Source organism: Schistocerca gregaria, chromosome 7 (assembly GCF_023897955.1).
Source record: "Schistocerca gregaria isolate iqSchGreg1 chromosome 7, iqSchGreg1.2, whole genome shotgun sequence".
Lineage (NCBI taxonomy): Eukaryota > Metazoa > Arthropoda > Insecta > Orthoptera > Acrididae > Schistocerca > Schistocerca gregaria.
In genome coordinates, this window is record NC_064926.1 from 436,846,322 (window position 1) to 436,862,060 (window position 15,739).

Genomic DNA, 15,739 nt, shown 5'->3' on the forward strand with positions numbered 1-15,739 from the left:
TGTATGCAACACACTTGTATACGTTAGGTGACAATCTTCTCACATTATACCAAGGGGAAAAAAGTCCTTATGCTGAGTACAATGCATGATGAATGTCAGGTCAATGACAATATGGAGAAGAAACTTCCAGAAACTATGAAGTTTTATAATGAAATCAAGGGTGCAGTCAATGTTGTTGACCAAATGGCAAGACATTACAGTGTCCGAGGTGGCATCCACTGACTGCCTGTACATGTCTTTTACAACATTCGTGATCTTGCAATGATAAATGCTTATACAATTTTCTAATTATGTACCTCTAAGAAGATTTCATGGTGGGAACTTATTCTCAAGAGTAGCAGACGAGCTTGCTGCCCCCTACAAATCACAAAGCGGAGCCCGACTCCCCTCTCAAGCACTTGGCACAAGTGCTGGCCAATACAGAAATAGAAGACGCCAAATTCAGGTTTCCAGAAAGCAACGAAAGGGGAATAAAACACCAAACGTGTGTTGTGTTTCAAGTGCAACAAGTACATGTGCAAAAGCTGCGAAGCCAAAACTCTTGTCCAATGTCTGAACTGTGAGCCCATCCCAGCTTAGACAATACTGTCAACTATTTGTTCCTAAATATTTCCAAACATTTAAAAGTATAGACTGAAATAGTTTGTTCTTATGTTTTTGTCCCTTGATTTCATTACGCAACAAAACTTGTTGCATTTTAGACTCTTTTTAAACACTTACCCTCTATGTCTGTAAAAGTAAAATTACACTGAACAGTCATATAAACTGTGTGTTTTGGGTCTGTTTCAATTTTTTTTATAAAAGTAAACATTGCAAAATTCTTTTATTTGTTTTAACAAAGCTTGATGTAAAACAGTGGAATTCCTTCTGAAAAATTTAAAATAAAAATAAAATTTATTCATAAAAAGTTACTTTTGACGATGTATTATATATTTTAGAGAATAAATAATAAGTTTTTTGCACGTTAGAGTCTTCTTGAATGTAATGTCAACATGGCAAAGCCCAAAATACCATCCAAAAACCAATAAAATGGTAGTTTCCTACTGTGGGTAAAAAATGACCCATGTGGTACTACTAGGGGTACGGAAAAGTCTGGTACTTCTAGAATTAAAACTTATTGCTAGATATTAAAATTTATGATGATGCTCTATATGCAACAGTCTGCTACAACGTCTGGCCAATATCCCAAACTATTACTTCCTGCTCCCACCACCTCAGTAAGGCTTTTCTTCCTAATCTAATTCTGCTTAATTATTCTAGTCAAATTGTTTGTTCTTGCTCTTGAGCACATTAACACTCAATAGTTACATTACATTTAGACAGACTGTTTAAATGCTCAGATGATCTTCACATAACTTCATTAGGAAGAAGAGAGACACAATTGTACATTTATGGTTGTAGATGACCTTTTCAGCTTCTGATGCAAATGGGTGAATTGGAGACCTCTCACTTGCCTACATCTCTTTGGCAAAGATTGTTACCTTTTTATTACATCCAATAACTAAAACATTTTCAGCCTTGCTGCGTGTTTTATTCACTGAAGTGCACTCCGAATTTTGCTGTAAGACAAGATCTTCATACTCGGCAACTGACAAATGCAAACTGGTGGTGAGGGATAGGGATATATTGAAACAGTACAGTGATTTCAATCATCAACTATGTCTTTTGTCTCAGATCTTCAGAAGATTTATTTCCTGCATCAAATGGCCACTACATTTGCCACAATACATTATGTTAGTATCTGAAGTGAGTAGTAAGGCACTGGTTCTGTTTCTTACTCTCATTTTATTGACATGAGAGATGTGAAAACAGAGGCCATCCACTAATGATCTGGCATCCTTTTGCAAGAAATATATCATTGTTCTCAGTCTTAACAGTAAGGGATATAGTTTCTCAACTGCAATATCTGTCACTAAAATGCTGAGGGCAAGTCACAGGAAGGGAATTTATCACAGAATGACACCCATTAGCTTAATTACAGCAGTCAGGGCCACCAACAATAATGCATCCCATGCACTTAGTTCTCTTGTAGGGACTGCATTTGCTCAACTCCAAATCAAATACAACACTGAACACTTGTGTTTCATTCTCACCAGGTGGACTGATTTAAGTTTATTGTTTCACACTAAATTATGATGGCTCTGACGACTGAAAGAAAATAACATCATCAGCCACAACAGCTGTGGTTGTCCTTGTGTTTCCCTCTCCATCTTTCACTTCTCCATACGTTAATCGGCCAGTGATGTACACCCTTTGTCCCTTTTTGAGGTAGTTGTAGACCACTTCTCTCAATGAGGGCTTGAAAACACAGATTCTGTGCCAATCAGTTCGTTGCACAAACTCACCTGGAACAATAAATGAAAACAAATATTCGTAATGTTACAAGAGTTGTTATGTGCCATAAAAGCATTTTTGTAGTTGGATACAAATTACAAAAAATGCTTTTAGAACAGCATAAAAAAATCAATTTTTGACAATATAACGTAATTGGATAGATAAAAAAATCTACTCATCAAGTTGTGGCAGGGGGAACACATTTATAAAAAAAAAGGTTCTCCTGCTGCTGCTTGGTGAACAATTTTTTTATCTATCCAATTACGTTATAATGTCAAAAATTGATTTTTTATGCTGTTCTAAAAGCATTTTTGTAATTTGTAATTTTATTTCAACGAAGGCATTAGGGAACAGTGTAAACATCAGATTCAATAGGAAGGTGTGAAAGGCACAAATATGCCTCTCTTTAAGAACCTGCTACCTTATTCATTTTAATTACTTAGCAGAGCAACAAAAACATTAAATATGAATGGTCTTCCTGGGAATTTGATCCCAACTCTTACCAAATAAAAGTACACTAAATGACAGCATGACTTTACGCAGTACACGCTGTCTGCTACTGACACAGTAGTCCTAGTGTAGTGCTATTCCATCATGTGGCTGTAGTGCACCAATAATGCAGAAAAAAATATACATCATGAAGAGCTTCCTATATTTCCCTGCAAAGGAAGTTATTTACTAACTCACTCCACCCATCAATATTCCTGTCAGTGTTGCATTTGGTAACTCTCAGGCAGACTTTTAGACAGAATAGTGGCAAGAGAAAATTTAGTACATGTTGTAATGGCAGTAGCACATTTACATGCACAGTGCTTGTCCCATCACTAGGGAGCATCCTGCTGAGGATTATTCAATGGCAAGCACCCAAACTCCAGGCAATACTTCATGGTGACAAGAAAAAAGTACATGTCAAAACAGTAAAAAGAGGGGCAGAAGAATATTTATTAGAAATCCTAAAAGGTTACTATCATACATTTGTAGCACATATCTACATTTTATTCCACTAAGTTCAAACTAATGGCAGACGTCCACACCAGTGACATGTACAAGTCATTGACAATAAAGTTCTGCTGTTTTGTTATTCACATCAGTAAAAGTGCTGTTACCTGCTCTCTCACAATAAATCTGTTTGCTACAAAATCATATGTAATTTAATTATGGAAGCGAGCCACGTAACTGTAAAGACAATGTACATGTTATGTCTCTCATATTAAGAAAACATCCTACTGGAATAGTTGTCGATATGGAAAAAGATTATTTGCAGTACAGAGAAAATTTGATAAACGGTTGTAGAAATACTGAAAATTATTTTCCGTACAGACGCCATTTAATATGTTCTATATTATGTAATCATAGCTTGATACAAAAAGGACTTGACCAAGTAAGTGCTATTCTTAATCTTTCCGAGAATCTCTGTCAACATTCATGAAAACCTACACCCTTAGATAAGACTTAGCTAGTGACAAAATAATCTATTTAATGCATTCTACTGATCCTCCGAGATTCATTTGTACACAGATTTTTGAAAATATTTTGACCCACGAAGCAACAATAAAAGTACAAACTTCACTGAATATACAGTGGTGTTGCCACATTCAAGTAACAATAGGAAAACCATCTTATCAGGTAGCGTCATATTCATCAACAAAATGTGGAAAAATATGTTTGGTTTCTGGAATCAGATTCCTGGCAAATTAGAAATGATGGCTGAATAAAGCAACACATCTGAAAATTGGTCCAGATTGTTAAGCTAATAATAATAATAATAATAATAATAATAATAATAAAAAAAAAGATTGGCCTTCGGTATGTTCTGCCAGTCGTAAAAGGCGATGAAAAGAACAAACCACTAATAGGGCTAACCCCTCTTTTAGTGTGATTAGCTGGTTCAGGACAGAACTAATGAAGCCTCGGACAAGTGATGTCATGGTCGGGGACGACGCTTGAACCCTATGCTCATCCACAATGGTAATGACACTGCTAGCCACATGTAAAATGATTTAAATCCAAATAGAGATGTTTTGCAGAATATGCTTCCTGCAACCACTCTAGAAGGAAAACAAAGACAGGGGATGAGATGGTAAGATGAAGTTAACCGACACCTCAAGTTCTGTTATTACCAAGCAACAAAGGAACCAGATCACAAGTGTGCACAAAATTTATTACCAGATACCCAAAATTAAAAAATTTTTTAGCAGAACAATGACTAGCTGATCAGATCCGTGTAATAATCAAAAATAACAGGATACCCTAGTCAGAATTAGAAAACATCAAACAAAAAGTACAACAAATACTGGAACAAAATAATGTGCAATCAGAAGAAGAAAATACAGTAATGGACTCAAACATCCCAGAGCAAACAAACAAAGAACAACACGCACCAATTAAACAATCAGAGGAAAACGAAATCTTACGACAGCCACCAGAACAAGCACAAATAGAACATGAAGTGACACACATGTTAGATATAGAAGAAAAAATTCAGCTAACATTTATAGAATACAAAGACGCACAATTGGAAAGCCCCTGGAAAAGATAAAATAGCAAATTTCTGGCTAAAGAAGTTCACCCCAACACATTCACATCTAACTAAATTATTTAACAGTTGCATTGCATATATAGAATACAAAGATACAAATGCAGACATTAGACCATTCTTGTATAGACCACCAAATAAACCACAAGTCGAAACAACAACAACAACCATCAACACAATCATACACAACAAAATAAATGAAAATACAACTATGGAAGAGTTACAACCACTGGTTTATATAGGATCACTCACTACACTAAATATACACACTAGGCAGAGATCAGAACCAACCAACACACAGAAGAAACCCACAAAACCAGCAAGGCAACACAAGCTACAAATCAGAATAGAAAAACTGAGAAAAGGCATCAGACTGCTAACACAATTCATAAGAAATGAAGTATCCGACAAAAAACGAAAAAGGTTAGGTAAAATCTCAGAACAAGAAGCAATAGTGCAATTAGATAAAAAGAAGCAGAAATTACAAGCATTGGCCAAATGACTTAGAAGATACAAAAAAGGTGAAAATAGAAGGAAACAAAACCAAACATTCAGCACAAACCAAAAGAAATTTTACCAGACAATAGATAACACACACATTAAAATAGACAATCCACCAAACATAACAGACATGGAACACTTCTGGAGCAACATGTGGTCAAGCCTGGTACAACATAACAGACATGCATGGTGGATACAAGCAGAAACAGACACATACAAGGTGATACCACAAATGCCTGAAGTGATAATTTTGCAACATGAAATCACCTGTGCAATTAATTCTACGCACAACTGGAAAGCCCCTGGAAAAGATAAAATAGCAATTTTCTGGCTAAAGAAGTTCACCCCAACACATTCACATCTAACTAAATTATTTAACATATTAAAAACAAAGATTCCAAGACTTACCAAGCGGGAAAGCGCCGGCAGACAGGCACATTAACAAAACACACAAACACACACACAGAATTACTAGTTTTCGCAACCGATGGTTGCTTCTTCAGGAAGGAGAGCGAAAGACGAAAGGATGTGGGTTTTAAGGGAGAGGGTAAGGAGTCATTCCAATACCGGGAGCAGAAAGACTTCCCTTAGGGGGAAAAAAGGACAGGTGTACACTCGCACACACATACACACACATATCCATCTGCACATACACAGACACAAGCAGACATATTTAAAGGCAAAGAGTAAGGGCAGAGATGTCAGTCGAGGTGGAAGTACAGAGGCAAAGAAGTTGTTGAAAGACAGGTGAGGTATGAGCGGCGGCAACTTGAAATTAGCGGAGGTTGAGGCCTGGCGGATATCGAGAAGAGAGGATATACTGAAGGGCGAGTTCCCATCTCCGGAGTTCGGATGGGTTGGTGTTGGTGGGAAGTATCTAGATAACTCGGACGGTGTAACACTGTGTCAAGATGTGCTGGCCGTGCATCAAGGCATGTTTAGCCACAGGGTGATCCTCATTACCAACAAACACTGTCTGCCTGTGTCCATTCATGCGAATGGACAGTTTGTTGCTGGTCATTCCCACATAGAAAGCATCACAGTGCAGGCAGGTCAGTTGGTAAATCACGTGGGTGCTTTCACATGTGGCTCTCCCTTTGATCGTGTACACCTTCCGGGTTACAGGACTGGAGTAGGTGGTGGTGGGAGGGTGCATGGGACAGGTTTTACACCGGGGGCGATTGCAAGGGTAGGAGCCAGAGGGTAGGTAAGGTGGTGGTTTGGGGATTTCATAGGGATGAACCAAGAGGTTACGAAGGTTAGGTGGACGGCGGAAAGACACTCTTGGTGGAGTGGGGAGGATTTCATGAAGGATGGATCTCATTTCAGGGCAGGATTTTAGGAAGTCGTATCCCTGCTGGAGAGCCACATTCAAGGTCTGATCCAGTCCCGGGAAGTATTCTGTCACAAGTGGGGCACTTTTGGGGTTCTTCTGTGAGAGGTTCTGGGTTTGAGGGGATGAGGAAGTGGCTCTGGTTATCTGCTTCTGTACCAGGTCGGGAGGGTAGTTGCGGGATGCGAAAGCTGTTTTCAGGTTGTTGGTGTAATGGTCGAGGGATTCAGGACTGGAGCAGATTCGTTTGCCACGAAGGCCTAGGCTGTAGGGAAGGGACCGTTTGATATGGAATGGGTGGCAGCTGTCATAATGGAGGTACTGTTGCTTGTTGGTGGGTTTGATGTGGACGGATGTGTCAAGCTGGCCAGTGGACAGATTGAGGTCAACGTCTAGGAAAGTGGCATGGGATTTGGAGTAGGTCCAGGTGAATCTGATGGAACCAAAGGAGTTGAGGTTGGAGAGGACATTCTGGAGTTGTTCCTCACTGTGAGTCCAGATCATGAAGATGTCATCAATAAATCTGTACCAAACTTTGGGTTGGCAGGCTTGGGTAACCAAGAAGGCTTCCTCTAAGCGACCCATAAATAGGTTGGCATACGAGGGGGCCATCCTGGTACCCATGGCTGTTCCCTTTAATTGTTGGTATGTCTGGCCTTCAAAAGTGAAGAAGTTGTGGGTCAGGATGAAGCTGGCTAAGGTGACGAGGAAAGAGGTTTTAGGTAGGGTGGTAGATGATCAGCGTGAAAGGAAGTGCTCCATTGCAGCGAGGCCCTGGACGTGTGGGATGTACAATTTTGCCTAACACGAATTAAAAAGAAGCTCTTTATTGTCTTCAAAAGGAAGGATTACAACATTCTGTAGTAAAAAAGTTCACCACCATAGTTAAGGGATGAGCATAGATGGCTGTCATATGGATGACCCAGGTTCGATTCCTCGTAATGACAAGGATTTTTCGTTGGTGGGCGGACTGGTACAGGGTGCACTCAGCCTTCCGAAGCTAACTGAGAAGCTACTTGACCAAACAGCAGTGGCTCCATGGTCTGAGAAGGGTGCAAAACGTCCGGGAGAGCAGTGTGCTGACCAAATGCTCCTCCTCACCACATTCGTATTATACCGCATGACAGAGGATGACATGGCGACCGGTAGACATTCCTTGAGCCTTCACAGCTTGGTGAGGAGCTTTTACTAAAATAGATCCCTTTAATTTTGTAGCTGTTAAAGTCATTGTTATTGGTAACTTACAGCTAAACTAATAAACACAGGAAGCTGTCAAAGTAAGCAGTGACTTCTTTTAACTCTCGCAGTTGCTAAATGACAACACTGTATATAAAGTCATTGTTAGTATTTGAGAAAAAGACACGGTCAGCCGAAATAATACTAGTGAGTGGAGCTTATAGGTGCTCGACACTGGAGTTACCAGTGCTTTTATACATATTAAACAAAACAAATGTGGATAAAATGATTAAAATTGTTGTCACACAGTGAGGAAGAAACCTACAAAATGCCATTCATTCACTCACACCCACCTGCTTGCACTGACCTACACAATCACTATCTCACAGGCCTTAATACAACAGAGAATGGTGAAAGGTGCTAAACATGAGATGAAAACAGAAATAAAACTACAGAAGAGCTAAAACAAAGGCACGGGGGAACTGTGACTTGCTAACCACTTACAAAAAAAGCAAAGGTGAGACAGTCACACTTTTAACACATTAAGAACATCTCCCTAAAATTTTAGGAAACAAGCTGGACAAATCACAAGAGCTTAGAACTCTAACCACATTCCTTTCAATGTCACTTAAAATAGAGGGCGAAGCTGTCAGCAAATCTGCTGCTGCTACCCTCTGGTCTGAAAATAAAACATAGTCTAGTAAATTGTGGCACACATTATTTGTACACAACAAGCACCACTAGATGCAAGACTCTGTACGTCAACAGTGAGGTGATAGCATGCAGGGGGATAGCACACTAACAATTGAGGGTTGCTACACACCTCCTGGCGTGCTATATCTAACCTTTCATTCCCTGGTACCCAGCACAAAGACATCTCCTTAACTAGCCACTGTAGTTGAAGGAGGGCATCCTGGATATTGTGGACTATTGTATCTGCTTGGTTACAAGTGTTGTAGTAAGTGAAGGGCACTCAGAGAATTGGAATAATAAAGGAATTTAGCACTGTAAGCATGCCCGATCTGCTACGGTTCCTGCAAGATCACATTCAGTTCCGCGTTGAAGACAACAAAGTCTTGAGGCAATCAAATCTTGAGGACACAATGAGCGAAAACAACAAAGCAACCACTGGAATCCCCCTGTTTAACCCCAGCCATAAAGGCAACTGAACAGTTGTGGTGCTCAGTGAAAATGGCAGAAAATAAAGCAATAAAAACATATGCAAGAGTGCAATCTCTCCTGTACTGTACTAAATCTAAATTTACCAATCATGGTGGCAGGTGGTTAAAACACTGGATTTGAGGTCATACGTTTTCCACACCAAGTGAATCCAGCACATGCTGCATGCAGATACCAAATGGCACTGCTGGTCGTGGACAATTGGAGAAAGGTGTTCAAGAGGTGGACGAGCAACAGTATGGTGGGCAGGTGAATTTGGAGCTGCGACGAACTTGCACCTTGAGGAGTTCTGCTGGAAGGTGAGTGGCCGTTCCCAAGCCTCAGCACAGGGACTGGGTACGGGGCCGGTCCTATAGGTGCCTGTGGCCAGCCTAATACCTTCCTGGTGGACAGCGTCAATAACCTTCATGTAGAAAGGTGTCACTGACCTGTACACTGAGTATCCATAGTCTAGCTGTGAATGCACAAAAGTCCTGTAAAACTACAGCAGGTGCACCTTCTCTACTCCCCACAACCTGTAGGTAAGGCACTTTACGATACTCAATGCCTTCTGGGTTCTGGCTTTCAGGTATCTCAGATATGTTGACCGCAACAGTGTGGAGTAAAAAATGAGGCCCAGAAATCTTACAGTGTTTTTAAAATGCAGAATGAATCCAGCATATGCAAGTCATGTAAATTACAGATACGATGAGAACAATCAAAATGCGCACACGCAGCTATTGCTACAAATGCTAGCAGTAATAAAATCAATGTAACTTTTTACAAATTGCACTTCAGAAACTTTCAACATCCTTTAATAGCAATATAACCAGCACACTTGTTATTGTCTAACATTTTGAATGTTAGAATCCTGGGTAAGAATATTAAGCACACACAATTAGGAGCAGCTGAGAATTAAAACCATAGCTTAAATAGAAGAACTTACCCCAATCAATGAGACAAATCAATTTAGCAGATTATCCATTGTAATAATTTTATATCGGTTGCAATTTCATCTTAGTCACATATTTACGATTCATTGCATTACTCACCCGATTCATATTTGTAGTTAGTGTGTGTAGCAAGTGAAAATATGACAACTGGATGTTCTTCAGTACCCCTCCTTTGTGGCTCAGCTCCAACACGACCTAGGAGTTTGACTTCATTTATTGCTGAAAAAGCAAAGACATTATATAGTATTTCTAGTACCTTGAATACATCTGAGCTACATACAAGGCATATGGCTCTTAACTCTAAAAATTGATGTAGTTTTAGTAGTTTGTAATATGATAGATATACATGGCCAGTCACATTAATGTTACCAATGCCTATGTTTGACATCAAAGTGCAATAACTATTCACAGATGGCAGGTGGCAGCACTAGCAGTAAAGAGTATATAAAGCATGTTGGGGGGATGAAGAAAATAGTGCAGTCATTGTTATAACATGGAAATGGAACAATTTTGGGCCAGGAGTGGAAGCATTTCCAAAACTGCTATGTTTGTAAACTACTCATGTGCTTGGTATATTGTGGTTCAAGTATACCATGCATGGCAAAACGTCACGGCGCTGAAACAACTGTGGGTGCTGTAATAGAACATTATGACAATTAATCAACAGTCTCCCAAGATCTGAGATGATGTAGAAATTAGAATCTCTGTGTAACATTTGTGTCGTGTTTCGGTTTTTAAAAACAACTGTCAGGTCTAGCTCACTTCTTCCTGTACCATTTAATTTTTGGCGCCTTTTCTGCCTGCATGGAAAAGTAGAAGGTGATTTTGTTCTACAACTTACATTAATTGCAGTAGATTCAAAGCTGTATTACTCGTGTTAAATATCATTAATATCTCCTGTTCCAACATTGCTTTAAACTTTTTCACTGTCCTGTAACAGCGAGCACCTAATGAATTTTGTCTTTACTAAAACAATGACATTATTCCTCAGCTGCCATTGCTGTTGCCTTAAATGCAAATTGCACAATCAATAAAAGAACTTGCGTTTAGTCAAAATTTGTTTCACAAAGTCTGATCCTTTTAAAAGGAGCATGAAACACTTATGTTTCCTTCCACACACACATCACTCCATTAGTAATGGACCATCTAACTGATTGTGTCAATTTTACTGCCACTCCCGTCTCTAAGATAATTCCACTCTCTCTTCTTGTTAATCACATCAACCCACCTAAACTTAATTATTCACCAAAGAGGAGGAGGAATAATAGTACAACACAGGCCAAAGATGACAGGTGTGAGTGACGGCTGCAGATATGTGCATGGGCAAACAGACATGCAATTGTTGAGCAACTGACTGCACAGATGAACCTAGGGACTACCAATAGTGTCCCTCAATGACCGTTCAGCGAACATTGCTCTGTATGGACTTCCACAGTGGGTGCCTGGCTCATGCACCCCTGCTGACTTCTGCAGTGAAGGCTGAAATCTGCAATGCCAACACTGCAACTGGACATCCACTGAGTGGCGACACGCAACCTTCTTCAATGACTCACGTTTTATGCTCTATTGGACAGATGGCGATTGGACTGTACAATATGAAATGTGTGAAAGCAAACACCACACAACTATCATTGCAGGAGTCCAGCCCGAAAGAGGGAGTGTTAGTATATCTATAGTTATAGTCTGAAGAATGTTTTTTTGAAATACCCTGGGTGATCTCCTCTTTCTGGAAGGCAGAATGAATAAACTCCCAAGTACCCATCTATCCTTATGGATCATGTCTACCCCAAACATTGTTTACTTTTCTTTGGCACAATGGCATCTACCAGCAGGACAATGAAACGTGAAGCACAGCTCACAGTGGACGCCTGTGGCTCATCGGGTACCAGGATGAGTATACAATATACCCAGACCATCAAACTCCCCAGATTTAAACCCAACCGAGAATCTGTGGGACTACCTCAATGAGGCCGTTCGTGCCATGGATCCCCAACCGAGAAACCTAGCACAGGTGGCCACGGCACTGAAGTCGATATGGTTCCACATCCCTGTTGGTATCTTCCAGAACTTCATATACCCTATTCCTGCATATCTCACACTGCAAAATGGTGGTTATTCAGACTTTTGACAAGTGGTTACCTTGATGTTAGTGAACAAAGAAGATCTGATTGCCATACTTTCGACTTTAAGGCAAGATCACATGTCTTACCTTGGACACAGGGAGGATCACGTGTTTCCATTCTACACAGCTTTTACACAATTACAGTTACGATGTTGCAACTTTCTGTCCCAGTCACGTGATACATTATGTGTGATTAATTTCCCCCACCCTTGTCAGGCATCTTACCAAGCTCTGAGAAAATATTTCCAAGTAAAAACATTATCTTATTTCTACAATTTAGCAAATGTCCCTCAATAACCCTTAGCCATTCTGAGCTTAAGAATTCCATGATCTTAAGACTTCTTACAATACAATGAGATTGTGTTCCAGCTCTCTGCCCCTCTCTATTTACATATTCACAATACTTTAAATTAGCACTGTAACTACGTGATGACAGTTCACATTAAAGGGAGTACCAAGCTTTTTCTGTGTGTCCCCTCAAGATTCAATTTATGAATGAATTCATCATATCTGATGCACCATCACATATTATTTTAATTATGGAACACCCAAGACATGAGGAGCCATAAATTCATGTAGCGGCTCAATATCAATGCCCACAGAGAAGTAAGTTAATAATATCCTGGACCCCTTTTCTTCAACAAAAGTTGGGAAGAGGTGTTAGTCTGCGAGGGAACTGTAGTAAAAACTAGTATTAACTCTGAAGGAGGAGGGATGGAGAAAACTAAGCATTTCTTACAAAATAAAACTGAAAATGATTAAAAATGTGTTTATTAATTACCAAACATACTAATGCTATCACTACAGAGTAAGTGCCAACTAGGGATAATGTACTGAACTGCCAAGAGTATAGTTCTTATGAGAATTCTGTATATTTTTTTTTTTGCTCTCAGGTAGGTTAGTAGTTTATGATACTGGCCGTAATAAGATCATGAATTCGAAGGGCAATGCTACGAGAACCCATAGTCATCTGGCACTTTCAGTTACAAACAGTGAAGAGAAAAAAGTTCTGGGTGTACTTGTTGCTAGTTAATAGCCATTATGCATTTTGACTTTCTTCAAACTGATGCAGGATTCATACATATGACTGTGGGGTGTGGCGAAACAAGAGTTTGGTTTGTGAAGACTATTTCTCCCTTAAAACCCACATCCTTTCGTCTTTCCCTCTTTCCTGAAGAAGCAACCGTTGGTTGCAAAAGCTTGAATGTTGTGTGTATGTTTGTGTATCTATCGACCTGCCAGCAATTTTGTTTGGTAAGTCACATCAACTTTGTTTTTAGATATATTTTTCCCATGTGGAACCCACATCTTTTCATCTTTCCTTTTCCTTCCCTCTTTCCTGACAAAGCAGCCGCCGGTTGCGAAGGCTCGAAATTCTGTGTGCGTGTTTGTGTGTTTTATTCATTGTGCCTATCTACCAGCGCTTAGATACCTGCTTGAGCAACCCCACACTTTTACTTAATGGTTTCCAAACTGTACGCCCTGTTAGGTTTTGTAAGTTAATCAGTTCATGGTCTGACAATCCGCAGGGAAAGCATGTGTGTGTCTTACATCCTCTTTCAGTAAAAATACATTGTCTATTAGCGTGCTACTGTACTGAGCTATACGTGTAGGGAAATCGATCACTGGTACTAGGTTATATGTTGTTAATAACATGTCTAGTTCACTTTTCCTATCAGAATTATTTAGAAAGTTTACACTGAAATCACCACAGATTAATAACTTCATCTTTGTGTCTGACAGACAGCTTAATAGGGAGTCAAACTTGTTTTATGAACAGCTCCCAGTCTCCTAATGGGGACCTGTACACTATTGCTAATATCAATACTACATTATCTAGCTAAAGTTCACAAGCACAAACCTCAAAGTGCTGATCAACACAAAATTTGCTTACTCCTACAGTTTCGCATTTACACCCTTGTTTCATGAAAATGGCAACTCCTCCTTTATCCATCCTAGAAATACTAACACTATCCATTCCCACAGTTACATCGTGTTCAGACAGAGTGTATCAATCTCATCCTTATTTTTGAGATCATCTAAATACATTAACAGCTCATCTACTTTATTTTTTATTCCCCTGATATTTTGATGAAGTAAGTTGATACTGCCCTTAGCTTTACCCCTTTTTAATGTACATGGAGTTTCTTTTGTTCTATTTATCTTGATTGTCATCTGTCTGGACTTCACCAACTATATAATAGAATGAATACACAACAGTCTTAATTCATGTGTCACAATCTCCAATTGTAAATTATAAGCGATTTGCTGTCCTCAATCCACAAAGTAAAAAAACTGCCTTAACTTGGGTAACGAATGTTATTATATTTAGAGGGGAAAAAGTACCTGCAAATGCTCGTAAAGTGTAGCTGAAAACTGAACATTTAATTCCCTCAGTTTCGATGTGTCACTTCATATGTCTTCTCCATTTGTCTATGAAGCTCGTTAAACTTAATTATATGATCAGTGATACTGATGTAACTGTTAACCATGAATTCATTACGAAATCAGAATTTGTTATGCTTGTCAACTGTCTTCACGAGAAGAGGAATGGATCCAGAGCCTATCCTTAGGAATATCAGCGAAGAATACGTAGGCCTACAAGTTCTTGCTGTAGATCAAATACGCTGCCTGCTCGACCATATACAGTAGGGCCTATATGAAACAAAAGAGGCACAGTAGGTCTTATACTCACTTTTCTCGATGTTCGATGTTTCAAGTTTCTCGGCGAACTGTCTGTTACATCGTAAAACCGAGGAGTACAGCTGCTGACTCAGGATCCCTGAAAACTGCCATGCGACCGCATAATTCGTCAGACGACTGCTAAAATAAAGAGCGCTATAGATGTTGATGGCGTAAAACTTACCTTTCTGCAAAACATGATTAAGTCGCTTCCAACAAATCAACTAATTATTTTCGTCTCCTTCTACTCTCCCTCCTAATATTTTGAAAACATACCCACGTTCCAAAGTTAACATCTGCAAAGTGCTTTCAGTGCAAGATTTATTTTTTCGATCGAACAAGTATAATCGACATGGCCGAATTTAAGAACAAAATTTAAAATGGGATGACACAACTGTATCAATCAGTCCTTGTTCAGTATTTTAAAAAGATACCAAGTACGATATTTCAACTAGGCACCTGCCAGAAACTGATGTGAACTATCGAAAACTGTCTCAACGGAACCTGAATATGTCTGGCAAGCGCGTAGGTGCGACTGGCTCTAATCCCAAACCAAGAGGGAAAATTTTCAAGATTTGTAAAACTGAACACAATCACGCCCTTTGGTCCACGGGCTCTGGCACAATTCGATTTGCTAGGGATCAAGCGTTCATTTGCGAATGATATGTTGACATTTCATAAAAAGAAGCTTTCCATCTTGTGGAGTTCCAACATGAACAGCTTACTTAGCCACGACGTCTACTTTCTAATTTACATTAAATCCACAATGAGCTTTAATAGATATAAATGTAATTCGCTTTTGTATTCTTAGCCGTTCATAATACATAGGTCAAACTTTCAGTATATGTTGTCAATGTTATCGAAGAATTTAATCCGTGATAGAGCTTGTAGCGGATCCTTGTAGTCTGACAGAATTACAAAGGATGAGTACTTCAGACTCATGC

General features: G+C 39.4%; 1 protein-coding gene across 1 annotated transcript; it reads right to left on the reverse strand.

The window, feature by feature from the left end:
- Positions 1-806: 806 nt before the first annotated feature.
- LOC126281396 (single-stranded DNA-binding protein, mitochondrial) lies at positions 807-15,163 on the reverse strand. Its single transcript, XM_049980327.1, has 4 exons — positions 14,980-15,163; positions 14,809-14,902; positions 10,091-10,210; positions 807-2,345 (listed from the first exon to the last, which is right to left on the reverse strand). Exons 1-4 carry the CDS (start codon positions 14,992-14,994, stop codon positions 2,131-2,133), a joined length of 444 nt encoding a protein of 147 aa, XP_049836284.1. The 5' UTR covers positions 14,995-15,163; the 3' UTR covers positions 807-2,130.
- Positions 15,164-15,739: the final 576 nt, after the last annotated feature.